The sequence below is a fragment of the Salmo salar genome, chromosome 12, assembly GCF_965601325.2.
Source record: "Salmo salar chromosome 12, fSalSal1, whole genome shotgun sequence".
Lineage (NCBI taxonomy): Eukaryota > Metazoa > Chordata > Actinopteri > Salmoniformes > Salmonidae > Salmo > Salmo salar.
Genome location: NC_138302.1, coordinates 15,896,580 through 15,917,992, shown reverse-complemented (window position 1 = coordinate 15,917,992; position 21,413 = coordinate 15,896,580). Strand labels below are relative to the sequence as shown.

The window sequence follows — 21,413 nt, the reverse complement described above, 5'->3', positions numbered from 1 at the left end:
AGTAGTAATCAGGTAGAGTTGTGTAGTGTTCAGTAGGAAAACAGTCGTGTTTCCAGTAGTAATCAGGTAGAGTTGTGTTGTGTTCAGTAGGAAAACAGTCGTGTTTCCAGTAGTAATCAGGTAGAGTTGTGTTGTGTTCAGTAGGAAAACAGTCGTGTTTCCAGTAGTAATCAGGTAGAGTTGTGTTGTGTTCAGTAGGAAAACAGTCGTGTTTCCAGTAGTAATCAGGTAGAGTTGTGTTGTGTTCAGTAGGAAAACAGTCGTGTTTCCAGTAGTAATCAGGTAGAGTTGTGTAGTGTTCAGTAGGAAAACAGTCGTGTTTCCAGTAGTAATCAGGTAGAGTTGTGTAGTGTTCAGTAGGAAAACAGTCGTGTTTCCAGTAGTAATCAGGTAGAGTTGTGTTGTGTTCAGTAGGAAAACAGTCGTGTTTCCAGTAGTAATCAGGTAGAGTTGTGTAGTGTTCAGTAGGAAAACAGTCGTGTTTCCAGTAGTAATCAGGTAGAGTTGTGTAGTGTTCAGTAGGAAAACAGTCGTGTTTCCAGTAGTAATCAGGTAGAGTTGTGTTGTGTTCAGTAGGAAAACAGTCGTGTTTCCAGTAGTAATCAGGTAGAGTTGTGTTGTGTTCAGTAGGAAAACAGTCGTGTTTCCAGTAGTAATCAGGTAGAGTTGTGTAGTGTTCAGTAGGAAAACAGTCGTGTTTCCAGTAGTAATCAGGTAGAGTTGTGTAGTGTTCAGTAGGAAAACAGTCGCGTTTCCAGTAGTAATCAGGTAGAGATTTTCACTACTTGATGTTGCTAGTAAATAAGTGGTCAAAACACTACAGCTTTACAAAACAGGCTTTTCACAACCACAGAAGAAGACAAAACAGGAAGTAGTTGGTTATTGTTAGCTAGCTACTGTTTTTGACAATCCTTCGTCATCCTGTCTTCCATAGCCGTTATGCTGGCACCATCTGTAAGTTCAACTTTCCTGTATGCTTTATGAGTTACTTTCATGTCGTTGTTTAGCCGTTTTATATAACTTTTACCAGATCAAAAAGATTACAAGCCAAAACAATCTTGTGTTTATCCTATCTGTTTGCTAGTCCCATTGAAATATAGCTATGTAGCCTCTGTTTCCATCATGCTAGCTATTAAGTATTTGTGTTTGTATGTAAATGTACATTATGTTCATATTGCCATACTTACCCATTCTACTTAGCTCTTTTGACCTGTTGCTAAGAAGACCCTTGACATAAGAAGACTGAAGGCCATTGTTGGTCAGATTAACATTGTTTATAAAAAAATATGTATGTGTTGTTTTATGTGACCTCTGTTAGCAGATGTGACCTCTGTTAGCAGATGATTGATAATGGCTTATAGTTGCTTGTCTCTTGTGCTTGTCTTTATTTTTCCCAAAAATGATGTGGTGGACAAATGTGGCTGTAACACAAAAGACGATCTGAAGACAGTTTACGTCAAAGGTGAATGAAGACAAGGCCTCAAAGGCATTAACAAAAGTGTAAATATGTTATGTAATATGTAATGTAATATGTAATGTAATATGTTATGTAATATGTAATCTAATATGTAATGTAATATGTATTGTAATATGTATTGTGTAATGTAATATGTAATGTGTTATGTAATATGTTATGTAATATGTAATGTAATATGTTATGTAATATGTATTGTAATATGTAATATGTAATGTAATATGTAATGTGTTATGTAATATGTTATGTAATATGTAATGTAATATGTTATGTAATATGTAATGTAATATGTTATGTAATATGTATTGTAATATGTATTGTAATATGTATTGTGTAATGTAATATGTAATGTAATATGTATTGTAATATGTATTGTGTAATGTAATATGTAATGTGTTATGTAATATGTTATGTAATATGTAATGTAATATGTAATGTAATATGTAATGTGTTATGTAATATGTTATGTAATGTAATATGTAATGTAATATGTAATACGTTATGTAATATGTAATGTAATATGTTATGTAATATGTATTGTAATATGTATTGTAATATGTAATATGTAATGTAATATGTAATGTGTTATGTAATATGTTATGTAATGTAATATGTAATACGTTATGTAATATGTAATGTAATATGTTATGTAATATGTAATGTAATATGTTATGTAATATGTATTGTAATATGTATTGTAATATGTAATATGTAATGTAATATGTAATGTGTTATGTAATATGTTATGTAATGTAATATGTAATACGTTATGTAATATGTAATGTAATATGTTATGTAATATGTAATGTAATATGTAATGTAATATGTTATGTAATATGTAATTCATCTTATTTTTTTAAATGCTATTATGTTTGTATAAGCTTATTATGTCTTGTTTGATGATATTAACTCCAGTTAGAAACTAGAGGAAATAACATGTTCACTGGCCAAGTAGTGACACAGGAGTTAAACAAGATGACCTCCATAGTTTTCAACTAATTCAAAAGGGTTTATGTAGGAAATTAAACAGGATCAGGAGGAAGTCAGTAGTGACACAACCCCTGTTGAGAGAAAGAGAGAGAGAGAGAGAGAGAGAGGAGAGAGAGAGAGAGAGAGAGAGAGAGAGAAAGAGGAAAGAGAGAGAGAAGAGAAAGGAGAGAGAGAGAAAAGACAGAGAGAGAGGAAGCAAGGGGAAAGAGAGAGAGAGAGAGACAGAGAAAATAGATAGCGTGAGTGGGAAAGGTTAAATGCTTTCTCGGCTTACCAACCCTCTCCTTGAACTAAAATAGGGAACGTGTACTCTCACCGACACACGTGAACACAGACAGAACACCACTGTGTGTTTGTCTGCTACACTCTTTCTGCCAAGAGAAACAGCCATAAACTGATAGCGGGAGGTGTGTGTGTGTGTGTGTGTGTGTGTGTGTGTGTGTGTGTGTGTGTGTGTGTGTGTGTGTGTGTGTAGAACAAAGTCAACAGTAACACATTTAAACACACAAAACAATGCCCTATAGCTCTCTAACAGAATGGTGATTTAGTAGACTAAACTTAATAAAGTGGCTGAGGATTCGACTTCTCATTTAAAGTGCTGTTTACAGTAATACATATATTTCTAAATGCTTTATTTAACACACATCACAACAAGAGAGACACCACAACACTACATAAAGAGAGACACCACAACACTACATAAAGAGAGACACCACTACATAAAGAGAGACACCACTACATAAAGAGAGACACCACAACATTACATAAAGAGAGACACCACTACATAAAGAGAGACACCACTACATAAAGAGAGACACCACTACATAAAGAGAGACAACACTACAGTACATATAGAGAGACACCACTACATAAAGAGAAACACCACTACATAGAGAGAGACACCGCTACTTAAAGAGAGAGACCACAACACTACATAAAGAGAGAGACCACTACATAAAGAGAGACACCACTACATAAAGAGAGACACCACAACACTACATAAAGAGAGACACCACTACATAAAGAGAGACACCACTACATAAAGAGAGACAACACTACAGTACATATAGAGAGACACCACTACATAAAGAGAAACACCACTACATAGAGAGAGACACCGCTACTTAAAGAGAGAGACCACAACTACATAAAGAGAGAGACCACTACATAAAGAGAGACACCACTACATAAAGAGACACCACAACATAAAGAGAGACACCACTACATAAAGAGAGACACCGCTACATAAAGAGAGACACCACACCACTACATAAAGAGACACCACAACATAAAGAGAGACACCGCTACATAAAGAGACACCACTACACAAAGAGACACCACTACATAAATAGAGACACCACTACATAAAGAAAGAGAACACAACACTACATAACGAGAGACACCACTGAATAAAGAGAGACACCACTACATAAAGAGAGACACCACTACATAAAGAGAGACACCACACCACTACATAAAGAGAGACACCACACCACTACATAAAGAGAGACACCACTACATAAAGAGAGACACCACAACACTACATAAAGAGAGACACCACTACATAAAGAGAGACACCACTACATAAAGAGAGACACCACTACATAAAGAGAGAGACCACAACACTATATAAAGAGAGACACCACACCACTACATAAAGAGAGACAACACTACATAAAGAGCGACAACACTACATAAGGAGAGACACCACTACATAAAGAGAGACACCACTACATAAAGAGAGACACCCCACCACTACATAAAGAGAGACACCACTAAATAAAGAGAGACACCACTACATAAAGAGAGACACCACTACATAAAGAGAGACACCACTACATAAAGAGAGACACCACAACACTACATAAAGAGAGACAACACTACATAAAGAGAGACACCACTACATAAAGAGAGACACCACACCACTACATAAAGAGAGACACCACTACATAAAGAGAGACACCACAACACTACATAAAGAGAGACACCACTACATAAAGAGAGACACCACAACACTACATAAAGAGAGACACCACTACATAAAGAGAGACACCACTACATAAAGAGAGACACCACTACATAAAGAGAGACACCGCTACATAAAGAGAGAGACCACAAGACTATATAAAGAGAGACACCACTACATAAAGAGCGACAACACTACATAAGGAGAGACACCACTACATAAAGAGAGACACCACAACACTACATAAAGAGAGACAACACTACATAAAGAGAGACACCACTACATAAAGAGAGACAACACTACATAAAGAGAGACAACACTACATAAAGAGAGACAACACTACATAAAGAGCGACAACACTACATAAGGAGAGACACCACTACATAAAGAGAGACACCACAACACTACATAAAGAGAGACAACACTACATAAAGAGAGACAACACTACATAAAGAGAGACACCACTACATAAAGAGAGACACCACTACATAAAGAGAGACAACACAACACTACATAAAGAGAGACACCACTACATAAAGAGAAACACCACAACACTACATAAAGAGAGACAACACTACATAAAGAGAGACACCACTACATAAAGAGAGACACCACAACACTACATAAAGAGAGACACCACTACATAAAGAGAGACACCACTACATAAAGACAGACACCACTACATAAAGAGAGACACCACACCACTACATAAAGAGACACCACTACATAAAGAGACACCACTACATAAAGAGAGACAACACTACAGTACATATAGAGAGACACCACTACATAAAGAGAGAGACCACAACACTATATAAAGAGAGACCACAACACTACATAAAGAGAGACAACACTACATAAAGAGCGACAACACTACATAAGGAGAGACACCACTACATAAAGAGAGACACCACAACACTACATAAAGAGAGACAACACAACACTACATAAAGAGAGACACCACTACATAAAGAGAGACACCACTACATAAAGAGAGACACCACTACATAAAGAGAAACACCACTACATAAAGAGAGACACCCCTACATAAAGAGAGACACCGCTACATAAAGAGAGACACCGCTACATAAAGAGACACCACTACAAAAATAGAGACACCACTACACAAAGAGAGACACCACTACATAAAGAGAGAGAACACAACACTACATAAAGAGAGACACCACTACATAAAGAGAGAGAACACAACACTACATAAAGAGAGACACCACTACATAAAGAGAGACACCACTACATAAAGAGAGACACCACTATATAAAGAGAGACACCACTACATAAAGAGAGACACCACACCACTACATAAAGAGAGACACCACTACATAAAGAGAGACACCACACCACTACATAAAGAGAGACACCACTACATAAAGAGAGACACCACAACACTACATAAAGAGAGACACCACACCACTACATAAAGAAAAACAACACTACATAAAGAGAGACACCACTACATAAAGAGAGACAACACTACATAAAGAGAGACACCACAATACTACATAAAGAGAGACACCACTACATAAAGAGAGACACCACTACATAGAGAGAGACAACACTACATAAAGAGAGACACCACAACACTACATAAAGAGAGACAACACTACATAAGGAGAGACACCACTACATAGAGACACCACAACACTACATAAAGAGAGACAACACTACATAAAGAGAGACACCACTACATAAAGAGAGACAACACTACATAAAGAGAGACACCACTACATAAAGAGAGACACCACTACATAAAGAGAGACAACACAACACTACATAAAGAGAGACACCACTACATAAAGAGAAACACCACAACACTACATAAAGAGAGACAACACTACATAAAGAGAGACACCACTACATAAAGAGAGACACCACAACACTACATAAAGAGAGACACCACTACATAAAGAGAGACACCACACCACTACATAAAGAAAGACAACACTACATAAAGAGAGACACCACTACATAAAGAGAGACACCACAACACTACATAAAGAGAGACACCACTACATAAAGAGAGACACCACTACATAAAGAGAGACACCACAACACTACATAAAGAGACACCACTACATAAAGAGAGACAACACTACAGTACATATAGAGAGACACCACTACATAAAGAGAGAGACCACAACACTATATAAAGAGAGACCACAACACTACATAAAGAGAGACAACACTACATAAAGAGCGACAACACTACATAAGGAGAGACACCACTACATAAAGAGAGACAACACAACACTACATAAAGAGAGACAACACTACATAAAGAGAGACACCACAACACTACATAAAGAGAGACAACACTACATAAAGATAGAAACCACTACATAGAGACACCAGTACATAAAGAGACACCACTACATAAAGAGAGACACCCCACCACTACATAAAGAGAGACACCACTACATAAAGAGAGACACCACTACATAGAGAGAGACAACACTACATAAAGAGAGACACCACAACACTACATAAAGAGAGACAACACTACATAAAGAGAGACACCACAACACTACATAAAGAGAGACAACACTACATAAAGATAGAAACCACTACATAGAGACACCAGTACATAAAGAGAGACACCACTACATAAAGAGAGACACCCCACCACTACATAAAGAGAGACACCACTACATAAAGAGAGACACCACTACATAAAGAGAGACACCACTACATAAAGAGACACCACTACATAAAGAGAGACAACACTACATAAAGAGAGACACCACACCACTACATAAAGAGAGACACCACTACATAGAGACACCACTACATAAAGAGACACCACTACATAAAGAGAGACACCACTACATAAAGAGAGACACCACTACATAAAGAGACACCACTACATAAAGAGAGACAACACTACATAAAGAGAGACACCACTACATAAAGAGAGACACCACTACATAAAGAGAGACAACACTACATAAAGAGAGACACCACACCACTACATAAAGAGAGACACCACTACATAAAGAGAGACACCACTACATAAAGAGACACCACTACATAAAGAGAGACACCACTACATAAAGAGACACCACTACATAAAGAGAGACAACACTACATAAAGAGAGACAACACTACATAAAGAGAGACACCACTACATAAAGAGAGACACCACTACATAAAAGAGAGACACCACTACATAAAGAGAGACACCACTACATAAAGAGAGACACCACTACATAAAGAGAGACACCACTACATAAAGAGAGACACCACTACATAAAGAGACACCACTACATAAAGAGAGACACCACTACATAAAGAGAGAGACCACTACATAAAGAGAGACGTAAGACAACATATGCAGTACAGTAGTAGGCCAGGCCTATACTGTCTGTGTCCCAAATGGAACCCTATATTACCTATGTATAAGGAATAAGGTTCTATTTGGGACACAGTCTTTACTGTGAGCAGTGTTTGACTTGGGCAGGAGCTTACTGGAGCTGAAGACCGGCACCTCAGGCTTTTATACTGCTTGTCACGTCCTGACCAGTAAAGGGGTTATTTGTTATTGTAGTTTGGTCAGGACATGGCAGGGGGTGTTTGTTTTATGTGGTTCGGGGTTTGTTGGGCTATGGTATTATGTAAGAGGGGTGTTTGTTTAGAGTGTTCCGGGGTTTTTGGTCTATGCTCTAGGTTAGTGTTTTTCTATGTTCAGTCTAGTTTTCTACTTCTATGTTTAGGGTTTGTTGATTGACCTTCAATTGGAGGCAGCTGTTCCTCGTTGCCTCTGATTGAAGGTCCTATGTACAGGGGTGTTTTTGTAATGGGATTTGTGGGTAGTTGTTTCCTGTTTTGTGTCTGTGCACCTGACAGGACTGTTTTAGTGGTGTTCGTTGTTTTGTATAAGTGATTTGTTTGTTTTTCCTTCTTTTGATTTAATAAAGAAGATGAGTATACACGTTCCCGCTGCACCTTGGTCCAATCCTTACGACGCCCGTTACACTGCTTGAGTTCATGCACCTCTCTTACCTATAATAGCCTATATACAAATATATTAGCTGAGAAATATAGTGGAGTTCCTGCATCTACTAAACTAACATGGACTTTAAGAAAAAGTCATACCAAGGATAATTTTGCTACTTGATTTAGAATTTTAAGACCCCTTGTAGTATCAAAATAATATATATATATATTTTTTTTTATGAAACATACAAACGCATTGAATAACAGATTCACTACATGGAACAACAGATAGTCCTACCCAAAAAGTCCTAAGGAAGTTTGTTATGAAGTATCAGTCCTATATCTGAGAGATATATGGCCAAACCAGTCAGACGCTACAGACAATTCTGTGAGAAGACCAATTTTGGGGATGTCTCATATTCTGACCAACACCGCTCAATCTCTGCCACTTTTCACAGCAGATGTGGAAGTGCGTCACTGGCAGATGCAGTGGATTGCATCCAATGCAAAAAAAACTGACAGATTTTGATGGGGTCTTAAACAGACCATTGTTTTTCAACAGTAAACAGCCTGAGTGAACTATCTTCATCTATCCACCATCTTTGTCTATAGACCTACATCCCATCGCAGTCAGAGTTCAGAGTTCAGATGTAGTTGCTTCACATTCCAATTCATCAATAATGGTGATCATTGATCAGTCATTGATCTGTTCAGTGAGATGAGTCAGCTCAGGAGGTTACCTATCTATCTTCATATAGCCTGGTGGTCCCAGGAGGTTACCTATCTATCTTCATATAGCCTGGTGGTCCCAGGAGGTTACCTATCTATCTTCATATAGCCTGGTGGTCCCAGGAGGTTACCTATCTATCTTCATATAGCCTGGTGGTCCCAGGAGGTTACCTATCTATCTTCATATAGCCTGGTGGTCCCAGGAGGTTACCTATCTATCTTCATATAGCCTGGTGGTCCCAGGAGGTTACCTATCTATCTTCATATAGCCTGGTGGTCCCAGGAGGTTACCTATCTATCTTCATATAGCCTGGTGGTCTCAGGAGGTTACCTATCTATCTTCATATAGCCTGGTGGTCCCAGGAGGTTACCTATCTATCTTCATATAGCCTGGTGGTCCCAGGAGGTTACCTATCTATCTTCATATAGCCTGGTGGTCCCAGGAGGTTACCTATCTATCTTCATATAGCCTGGTGGTCCCAGGAGGTTACCTATCTATCTTCATATAGCCTGGTGGTCCCAGGAGGTTACCTATCTATCTTCATATAGCCTGGTGGTCCCAGGAGGTTACCTATCTATCTTCATATAGCCTGGTGGTCTCAGGAGGTTACCTATCTATCTTCATATAGCCTGGTGGTCCCAGGAGGTTACCTATCTATCTTCATATAGCCTGGTGGTCCCAGGAGGTTACCTATCTATCTTCATATAGCCTGGTGGTCCCAGGAGGTTACCTATCTATCTTCATATAGCCTGGTGGTCCCAGGAGGTTACCTATCTATCTTCATATAGCCTGGTGGTCCCAGGAGTTTACCTATCTATCTTCATATAGCCTGGTGGTCCCAGGAGGTTACCTATCTATCTTCATATAGCCTGGTGGTCCCAGGAGGTTACCTATCTATCTTCATATAGCCTGGTGGTCCCAGGAGGTTACCTATCTATCTTCATATAGCCTGGTGGTCCCAGGAGGTTACCTATCTATCTTCATATAGCCTGGTGGTCTCAGGAGGTTACCTATCTATCTTCATATAGCCTGGTGGTCCCAGGAGGTTACCTAGCTATCTTCATATAGCCTGGTGGTCCCAGGAGGTTACCTAGCTATCTTCATATAGCCTGGTGGTCCCAGGAGGTTACCTATCTATCTTCATATAGCCTGGTGGTCCCAGGAGGTTACCTATCTATCTTCATATAGCCTGGTGGTCTCAGTAGGTTACCTATCTATCTTCATATAGCCTGGTGGTCCCAGGAGGTTACCTATCTATCTTCATATAGCCTGGTGGTCTCAGGAGGTTACCTATCTATCTTCATATAGCCTGGTGGTCCCAGGAGGTTACCTATCTATCTTCATATAGCCTGGTGGTCCCAGGAGGTTACCTATCTATCTTCATATAGCCTGGTGGTCTCAGGAGGTTACCTATCTATCTTCATATAGCCTGGTGGTCCCAGGAGGTTACCTATCTATCTTCATATAGCCTGGTGGTCCCAGGAGGTTACCTATCTATCTTCATATAGCCTGGTGGTCCCAGGAGGTTACCTATCTATCTTCATATAGCCTGGTGGTCCCAGGAGGTTACCTATCTATCTTCATATAGCCTGGTGGTCCCAGGAGGTTACCTATCTATCTTCATATAGCCTGGTGGTCCCAGGAGGTTACCTATCTATCTTCATATAGCCTGGTGGTCTCAGGAGGTTACCTATCTATCTTCATATAGCCTGGTGGTCCCAGGAGGTTACCTATCTATCTTCATATAGCCTGGTGGTCTCAGGAGGTTACCTATCTATCTTCATATAGCCTGGTGGTCCCAGGAGGTTACCTATCTATCTTCATATAGCCTGGTGGTCCCAGGAGGTTACCTATCTATCTTCATATAGCCTGGTGGTCCCAGGAGGTTACCTATCTATCTTCATATAGCCTGGTGGTCCCAGGAGGTTACCTATCTATCTTCATATAGCCTGGTGGTCCCAGGAGGTTACCTATCTATCTTCATATAGCCTGGTGGTCCCAGGAGGTTACCTATCTATCTTCATATAGCCTGGTGGTCCCAGGAGGTTACCTATCTATCTTCATATAGCCTGGTGGTCCCAGGAGGTTACCTATCTATCTTCATATAGCCTGGTGGTCCCAGGAGGTTACCTATCTATCTTCATATAGCCTGGTGGTCCCAGGAGGTTACCTATCTATCTTCATATAGCCTGGTGGTCTCAGGAGGTTACCTATCTATCTTCATATAGCCTGGTGGTCCCAGGAGGTTACCTATCTATCTTCATATAGCCTGGTGGTCCCAGGAGGTTACCTATCTATCTTCATATAGCCTGGTGGTCTCAGGAGGTTACCTATCTATCTTCATATAGCCTGGTGGTCCCAGGAGGTTACCTATCTATCTTCATATAGCCTGGTGGTCCCAGGAGGTTACCTATCTATCTTCATATAGCCTGGTGGTCCCAGGAGGTTACCTATCTATCTTCATATAGCCTGGTGGTCCCAGGAGGTTACCTATCTATCTTCATATAGCCTGGTGGTCCCAGGAGGTTACCTATCTATCTTCATATAGCCTGGTGGTCCCAGGAGGTTACCTATCTATCTTCATATAGCCTGGTGGTCCCAGGAGGTTACCTATCTATCTTCATATAGCCTGGTGGTCCCAGGAGGTTACCTATCTATCTTCATATAGCCTGGTGGTCCCAGGAGGTTACCTATCTATCTTCATATAGCCTGGTGGTCCCAGGAGGTTACCTATCTATCTTCATATAGCCTGGTGGTCTCAGGAGGTTACCTATCTATCTTCATATAGCCTGGTGGTCCCAGGAGGTTACCTATCTATCTTCATATAGCCTGGTGGTCCCAGGAGGTTACCTATCTATCTTCATATAGCCTGGTGGTCTCAGTAGGTTACCTATCTATCTTCATATAGCCTGGTGGTCCCAGGAGGTTACCTATCTATCTTCATATAGCCTGGTGGTCTCAGGAGGTTACCTATCTATCTTCATATAGCCTGGTGGTCCCAGGAGGTTACCTATCTATCGTCATATAGCCTGGTGGTCCCAGGAGGTTACCTATCTATCGTCATATAGCCTGGTGGTCTCAGGAGGTTACCTATCTATCTTCATATAGCCTGGTGGTCCCAGGAGGTTACCTATCTATCTTCATATAGCCTGGTGGTCCCAGGAGGTTACCTATCTATCTTCATATAGCCTGGTGGTCCCAGGAGATTACCTATCTATCTTCATATAGCCTGGTGGTCCCAGGAGGTTACCTATCTATCTTCATATAGCCTGGTGGTCCCAGGAGGTTACCTATCTATCTTCATATAGCCTGGTGGTCCCAGGAGGTTACCTATCTATCTTCATATAGCCTGGTGGTCCCAGGAGGTTACCTATATATCTTCATATAGCCTGGTGGTCTCAGGAGGTTACCTATCTATCTTCATATAGCCTGGTGGTCCCAGGAGGTTACCTATCTATCTTCATATAGCCTGGTGGTCTCAGGAGGTTACCTATCTATCTTCATATAGCCTGGTGGTCCCAGGAGGTTACCTATCTATCTTCATATAGCCTGGTGGTCCCAGGAGGTTACCTATCTATCTTCATATAGCCTGGTGGTCCCAGGAGGTTACCTATCTATCGTCATATAGCCTGGTGGTCTCAGGAGGTTACCTATCTATCTTCATATAGCCTGGTGGTCTCAGGAGGTTACCTATCTATCTTCATATAGCCTGGTGGTCCCAGGAGGTTACCTATCTATCTTCATATAGCCTGGTGGTCTCAGGAGGTTACCTATCTATCTTCATATAGCCTGGTGGTCCCAGGAGGTTACCTATCTATCTTCATATAGCCTGGTGGTCCCAGGAGGTTACCTATCTATCTTCATATAGCCTGGTGGTCCCAGGAGGTTACCTATCTATCTTCATATAGCCTGGTGGTCTCAGGAGGTTACCTATCTATCTTCATATAGCCTGGTGGTCCCAGGAGGTTACCTATCTATCTTCATATAGCCTGGTGGTCCCAGGAGGTTACCTATCTATCTTCATATAGCCTGGTGGTCCCAGGAGGTTACCTATCTATCTTCATATAGCCTGGTGGTCCCAGGAGGTTACCGATCTATCTTCATATAGCCTGGTGGTCCCAGGAGGTTACCTATCTATCTTCATATAGCCTGGTGGTCCCAGGAGGTTACCTATCTATCTTCATATAGCCTGGTGGTCCCAGGAGGTTACCTATCTATCTTCATATAGCCTGGTGGTCCCAGGAGGTTACCTATCTATCTTCATATAGCCTGGTGGTCCCAGGAGGTTACCTATCTATCTTCATATAGCCTGGTGGTCCCAGGAGGTTACCTATCTATCTTCATATAGCCTGGTGGTCCCAGGAGGTTACCTATCTATCTTCATATAGCCTGGTGGTCCCAGGAGGTTACCTATCTATCTTCATATAGCCTGGTGGTCCCAGGAGGTTACCTATCTATCTTCATATAGCCTGGTGGTCTCAGGAGGTTACCTATCTATCTTCATATAGCCTGGTGGTCCCAGGAGGTTACCTATCTATCTTCATATAGCCTGGTGGTCCCAGGAGGTTACCTATCTATCTTCATATAGCCTGGTGGTCTAAAAAAGAATAAAAAGTAACACAATAACATAACAATAACGGTACCGAGTCAGTACGCAGGGGTACAATAACATAACAATAACGGTACCGAGTCAGTACGCAGGGGTACAATAACATAACAATAACGGTACCGAGTCAGTACGCAGGGGTACAATAACATAACAATAACGGTACCGAGTCAGTATGCAGGGGTACAATAACATAACAATAACGGTACCGAGTCAGTACGCAGGGGTACAATAACATAACAATAACGGTACCGAGTCAGTACGCAGGGGTACAATAACATAACAATAACGGTACCGAGTCAGTACGCAGGGGTACAATAACATAACAATAACGGTACCGAGTCAGTACGCAGGGGTACAGATCATGATCTTCAGTTTAAATTGTCATTAGTTTAACCAGCTGTGTTTGCTAGGGATGGGGGAATAGTGTGACACCACTCAGCCCCAGAGGACTGGAGTTGCCCACCCCTGGTCTATACTGTGGAATTCATCACCCTGTTCTTGTCTGAGCCTAATACTGTCAAATACACATCCAATCTACCCACAGCACAGACTACTGTCTGACCTGTAGAGGAGTCTAATAGAGTAGAATAGAACAGAGTAGGATAGAACAGAGTAGGATAGAACACAGTAGGATAGAACAGAGTAGGATAGAACAGAGTAGGATAGAACAGAGTAGAATAGAACAGAGTAGGATAGAACAGAGTAGGATAGAACAGAGTAGGATAGAACAGAGTAGGATAGAACACAGTAGGATAGAACAGAGTAGAATAGAACAGAGTAGGATAGAACAGAGTAGGATAGAACAGAGTAGGATAGAACAGAGTAGGATAAAACACAGTAGGATAGAACACAGTAGGATAGAACAGAGTAGGATAGAACAGAGTAGGATAGAACAGAGTAGAATAGAACAGAGTAGGATAGAACAGAGTAGGATAGAACAGAGTAGGATAGAACAGAGTAGGATAGAACACAGTAGGATAGAACAGAGTAGGATAGAACACAGTAGGATAGAACAGAGTAGGATAGAACAGAGTAGGATAGAACAGAGTAGGATAGAACAGAGTAGGATAGAACACAGTAGGATAGAACAGAGTAGGATAGAACACAGTAGGATAGAACAGAGTAGGATAGAACAGAGTAGGATAGAACACAGTAGGATAGAACAGAGTAGAATAGAACAGAGTAGAATAGAACACAGTAGGATAGAACATGGAAGATGTGAAAAAAGTATGGGTGATGCAGATACACGGGGGAATCCTCATCAGTGACATCACACACACACACACACACACGCAACTAGTGGCTGGTGATGGCTAGGGGGAACCCCACCGTGTGAGTTTAGGCTATAGCCAAACGTTTCACGTAAAAAACGTAAGTCGTGATCATCATCAAGGTATACCGAATGACAGCCGAGTTGCTGCCCGGGCTCGTTGGCTGCTTACCCGGTCCACGGCGCGGCGGGAGAGCCCACGTTTCGCCAACCCCACCCGGAGCTCGTGGATATCGATGACTCCATCACTGTTCAAGTCCAGTTCGTCGAACAGTTCCACCCATTGCTTCTCCCTCTCCGGGTCGACATCCTTCTGGCAGCGGGCCTGGGTCCTCCAGCCCCGGGGGATCCGAGCCCCCGGCTGACCCATGCGTGGTGACGATTGTCTGCGTCGGTTAGATCCCGGTGGAATAGCCTATAGAGTCATCGACGTCCGGATGTCCAAATCAGGATAGATGTTTTGTTGTTGTAATATTCAGGCTACTCAGTCAGTCAGTAAATCTCTCGGGAGAAGGACAGAAACAGATGTGCAGATTAAAAACAATCAAACGGTGGACCTCACGACGCGCTCCCATTCGCGGTCATGCTATACATCATCTCAGTTTTAACATCCGTTTTTATTCCGTAATTGGTTGTAAATAGTTGTTCATTTATCCGTCAAGAAACCAGGAAGCGACGGTAACCTAACATAGTAGTAAAGACAGAAAGCCCTTCCTTCTTTCGGTGCTTTAGAACGGAGCGCGGCAAACTGCCACAACCGAAACCTTAATCCAGTGTCAAATTCATCTCGGTAACGGATATGCCCGAGACGTTCAAAGATTAGGCCTGTACATGTCGTCCTCTTGTTTTTTTGGGACGCACAGCACACCAACCCCGGGGGTTTGTAATGCACCGTTCTGACGTTATGATCCGTCCGAATGTGACAGCAAATGCGCACTTTGCAGCGTTGCAAATAGTTGGTCTGTGTCGGGTCGCAGTCATGCGAAGAAGATATAATCTAGACCAAAACTGCTAATGTATCCTTGCTTCACGTCAGAAACCGTCGCCGTCGCGTCAACTGAGAAAGTGAAGCGTCGAAGGAATGTGTTGTCTTGAGTCTGCGCCGTAGCCTAGCCCTCTGTAGACTACCAGGGACAAGCATTTAGTTCAGTCCCCACACACAAACACCCAAGGTGAATTGAAAAACACTGTTGAAACGGTCTCGTAGTCAATGGTGGGACTCGCTCTCATAATACAATCCTGAAATCTCGTAGTAAGAGTTCTTGAGTCTATGACAGCTGATTGACATTGTACATTTTCTATACCACATGTTGTAGAAGTATATGATGTTTTATTTCAGTACATTATGAATCACTCTGTGTTGGACTGATGCCAGGAATGGCCCTTGATAAACCATGTTTGCAACAATAACAAGGTCCTGTGTTGCAGTAACACTCACAGATATGGGCGCACACACACACTCAGATAAAGTCTGAGTGGCCTTCTCAAACAAATGTCCACACACACACCCAACCATCTGGCTTATCAACTAGTCACACCTGTTACAACTACTCACACCTGTTACAACTACTCACACCTGTTACAACTACTCACACCTGTTACAACTACTCACACCTGTTACAACTAGTCACACCTGTTACAACTACTCACACCTGTTACAACTACTCACACCTGTTACAACTACTCACACCTGTTACAACTACTCACACCTGTTACAACTAGTCACACTTGTTACAACTAGTCACACCTGTTACAACTACTCACACCTGTTACAACTAATCACACCTGTTACAACTACTCAGTCCTGTTACAACTAGTCACACCTGTTACAACTACTCACACCTGTTACAACTAATCACACCTGTTACAACTAGTCACACCTGTTACAACTAGTCACACCTGTTACAACTAATCACACCTGTTACAACTAATCACACCTGTTACAACTAATCACACCTGTTACAACTACTCATACCTGTTACAACTACTCACACCTGTTACAACTAGTCACACCTGTTACAACTAGTCACACCTGTTACAACTAGTCACACCTGTTACAACTAATCAACCTGTTACAACTAGTCACACCTGTTACAACTAGTCACACCTGTTACAACTAATCACACCTGTTACAACTAATCAACCTGTTACAACTAGTCACACCTCTTACAACTAGTCACACCTGTTACAACTAATCACACCTGTTACAACTAGTCACACCTGTTACAACTAATCACACCTGTTACAACTAATCACACCTGTTACAACTAGTCACACCTGTTACAACTAGTCACACCTGTTACAACTACTCACACCTGATACAACTAGTCACACCTGTTACAACTACTCACACCTGTTACAACTACTCACACCTGTTACAACTAGTCACACATGGCACTCTCTCTCTCTCTCTCTCTCTTTTTCTGTCTCTTTCTTTCTCTCTCTTGTTTTCACACACATATGTTATGTTCTATCCTCATGGGGACCTAAAATATATTTCCATTCAAAATCCAATTTTCCTCTCCTAACCCCTAACCCCTTACCCTAATTCTAACCCCTAACCCAAAACCCTAAACCTAACTCCTAACCACTAACCACTTACCCTAATTCTAACCCTAACCCAAAACCCTAAACCTAACTCCTAACCCCTTACCCTAATTCTAACCCCTAACCCAAAACCCTAAACCTAACTCCTAACCCCTTACCCTAATTCTAACCCGTAACCCAAACCTAACCCTACCCCACCAACCCCTTGCCCTAATTCTAATTCGCACGCACACACACACACACACACACACACACACACTTTCCATAGTTGGAGTGGTGAGGCCAGTGTATCACCTGTTCATCTGTCATCACCCCTCTCTCTGGTGAATGGACTTTTCCCATCACACTGATTGGTTGGCTGAGGAGTGAGAACACACATGCTGACAGACTGGCCATTCGATCTCTGACACACACACACACTGTCTCCTGATTACCTCATTGTGTGTGCTGGCCCGTCTTTCTTTTCCCGGTGCTAACGGTTCCGGTACATTAACGGCCAGGTGTTGTCGGAGCACACATACAGCTCCTCTCTTACATTACCCTCCATCTCTCCCCCATCCCTCCATCTCTCCCCCATCCCTCCATCTCTCCCCCATCCCTCCATCTCTCCCCCATCCCTCCATCTCTCCCCCATCCCTCTATCACTCCCCCATCCCTCCATCTCTCCCCCATCCCTCCATCTCTCCCCATCCCTCCATCTCTACCCCATCCCTCCCCCATCCCTCTATCTCTCCCCCATCCCTCTATCACTCCCCCATCCCTCCATCTCTCCCCCATCCCTCCATCTCTCCCCATCGCTCCATCTCTCCCCCATCCCTCCATCTCTCTCCATCTCTCCCCCATCCCTCCATCTCTCCCCCATCCCTCCATCTCTCCCCCATCCCTCTATCTCTCCCCCATCCCTCCATCTCTCCCCCATCCCTCCATCTCTCCCCATCCCTCCATCTCTCCCCCATCCCTCTATCTCTCCCCCATCCCTCTATCTCTCCCCCATCCCTCCATCTGTCCTCCATCCCTCCATCTCTCCCCCATCCCTCCCCCATCCCTCTATCTCTCCCCCATCCCTCCATCTCTCCCCCATCCCTCTATCTCTCCCCCATCCCTCTATCTCTCCCCCATCCCTCCATCTCTCCCCCATCCCTCCCCCATCCCTCCATTTCTCCCCCATCCCTCTATCTCTCCCCATCCCTCCATCTCTCCCCCATCCCTCCATCTCTCCCCATCCATCCATCCATCTCTCCCCCATCCATCCATCTCTCCCCCATCCATCCATCCTCCTCCCTCATTCTGTTCTCTGATGTGTGGTAGATTAACATGTGTGATAAGCAGGTATATTAAAGGGACTGATACACTGTAGGGAGTTAGTTTGTGCACAGACACAGAACAGGAAGGAGCACACAACAGGACAGGAAGGAGCACACAACAGGACAGGAAGGAGCACACAACAGGACAGGAAGGAGCACACAACAGGACAGGAAGGAGCACACAACAGGACAGGAAGGAGCACACAACAGGACAGGAAGGAGCACACAACAGGACAGGAAGGAGCACACAACAGGACAGGAAGGAGCACACAACAGGACAGGAAGAGCACACAACAGGACAGGAAGGAGCACACAACAGGACAGGAAGGAGCACACAACAGGACAGGAAGGAGCACACAACAGGACAGGAAGGAGCACACAACAGGACAGGAAGAGCACACATCAGAATACAACAGCTGGTTTCACATTTTTTGTTTGTTTCATTCATTTTCTTCCCACGTTCTAAAATGTGTAAAGGACTGTCCTCCCTTCCCTCGTCATGCTTGGAGAAGTGAGTATGGAAGTATGTAGTACTGTATGTAGTGTGTAGTATGAAATGTGTACCACAGGAGGTTGGTGGCACCTTAGTTGGGGAGGACAGGGCTCGTGGTAATGGCTGAAGTGGAACTAGTGGAATGGTATCAAATGTATGAAATGAAATGTACTGTAAGTCACTCTGGATAAGAGCGTCTGCTAAAATGTGTAGTATGTATTGTCTAGTGTGTGAGGATGCGTCATAGTTTCTAAAGAGAGACCGGTGTGTTTTGTCGAAGCAGAAGGTTTTTAAATGTTTTATTTAACTAGGCAAGTCAGTTAAGAACAAATTCTTATTTTCAATGACAGCCTAGGAACAGTGGGTTAACTGCCTGTTCAGGGGCAGAACGACAGATTGTCGAATCAGAAGGTTGATGTGATTGTCGAAGCAGAAGGTTGATGTGATTGTCGAAGCAGAAGGTTGATGTGATTGTCGAAGCAGAAGGTTGATGTGATTGTCGAAGCAGAAGGTTGATGTGATTGTCGAAGCAGAAGGTTGATGTGATTGTCGAAGCAGAAGGTTGATGTGATTGTCGAAGCAGAAGGTTGATGTGATTGTCGAAGCAGAAGGTTGATGTGATTGTCGAAGCAGAAGGTTGATGTGATTGTCGAAGCAGAAGGTTGATGTGATTGTCGAAGCAGAAGGTTGATGTGATTGTTGAAGCAGAAGGTTGATGTAATTGTCAAATCAGAAGGTTGATGTGATTAGACCTCTAGATATAGAGCACAAACTAAATGTGTGTGTGTGTGTGTGTGTTCCAGAGCAAAGGGGATGCGGGTGAAGTTGAGTCACCTGGCTGACAAACAGGAGAGGACACATCACAAACACAGGTAACCTGCCTGCCTGCCTGCCTGCCTGCCTGTCTGTCTGTCTGTCTGTCTGTCTGTCTGTCTGTCTGTCTGTCTGTCTGTCTGTCTGTCTGTCTGTCTGTCTGCCTGCCTGCCTGCCTGCCTGCCTGCCTGCCTGCCTGCCTGCCTGCCTGTCTGTCTGTCTGTCTGTCTGTCTGTCTACCTATCCACCATTCTACACCAGTGAGCTACTGCAGTCTTGAGTCACGTCAGGAACTGTAGGTTGTTTAACTGAGAAAAGTGATACTTTTCATCAGAGCTTCTCCCTAATCTCTATCTTTCTCTCCATAACCTCATGACTCTTCTAAAAGGGTCCATGAGGACAGGACTCTTCAGGATCTGGAGTCTCTACTCAACAGCAAGAGTAAGATCTAGTCCATCTCTCCTTCTCTTCTCTATCCTCTCTCTCTCTAATTACACTGATACGTTTCCGTGGCAATGTATAGTTTGACTTGTTGAAATGCCCCCCCTCCTCCTCCTCCCAGTTGGCCAGAAAGCTTTCCTCTGGTTCCTGCAGTCTGAGTTCAGTGAGGAGAACCTGCAGTTCTGGTTGGCCTGTGAGGAGTACAGGGTTACCCCCCCATGGCAGCAGGGGGCCAAGGCCCAGTCTATGTACTGCCAGTACATCAACCCTGGTTCACCACAGGAGGTAGGTGGAGTGTTGTGTAGATGCTGTCTAAATGTTGTATATACATTTTGCAGACATTGTATAGATGTTGTTGGAAGGTTGTATAGACATTGCTTGAATGTTGTAGAAGTAAGTAAGCCTTGTCTGATCCAGAACAGTCCAGAGGGGCAAGAGCCCCCAATTTCTCATATTTCTGTAGCTTAAGGAAGCTTGATGTAAAGTACACCCCCTGGACAGGATGCTAGTAAACGTTGTACAGGCGTTGTCTGAACATTGTGTGTGTTGTTGCCACGTGAACCTGGATGCTGAGACAAGGGAGGCTCTACTGAGAGTGATGGAGGAGCCTGCAGGCGACACATTCCACGAGGCCCAACATCACGTCTACCACCTGATGGCCAAAGACTCTTATCCTCGCTTCCTGCGCTCCCCACACTGCCTGGAGGCCCTTAGGGTTCCTTAGATGTTCCACAGCACCACCTGCTGCCCCGGTGGACCACACAACATAATAACAAGCTGTGTTTTATAACTACATTAGAATTTATATCATTTATATTTATACTC

The 21,413-nt window shown here is 42.9% G+C and overlaps 1 protein-coding gene across 2 annotated transcripts in view; it reads right to left on the bottom strand.

Annotated features, from left to right (window-relative positions):
* LOC106594414 (mitochondrial adenyl nucleotide antiporter SLC25A23) overlaps window positions 1-16,180 on the bottom strand; it is a 34,631-nt gene extending 18,451 nt beyond the window's left edge. Inside the window, exon 1 of one of the 2 annotated variants that reach the window (XM_045690805.2) lies at window positions 15,163-16,180. In XM_045690805.2, coding sequence (XP_045546761.1) covers window positions 15,163-15,360 — 198 coding nt within the window. In that variant the 5' untranslated portion in view covers window positions 15,361-16,180. The remainder of the gene's footprint in view (window positions 1-15,162) is intronic. The other variant, XM_045690806.2, reaches the window with a different exon arrangement.
* Between the last annotated feature and the right edge of the window lie 5,233 nt (window positions 16,181-21,413).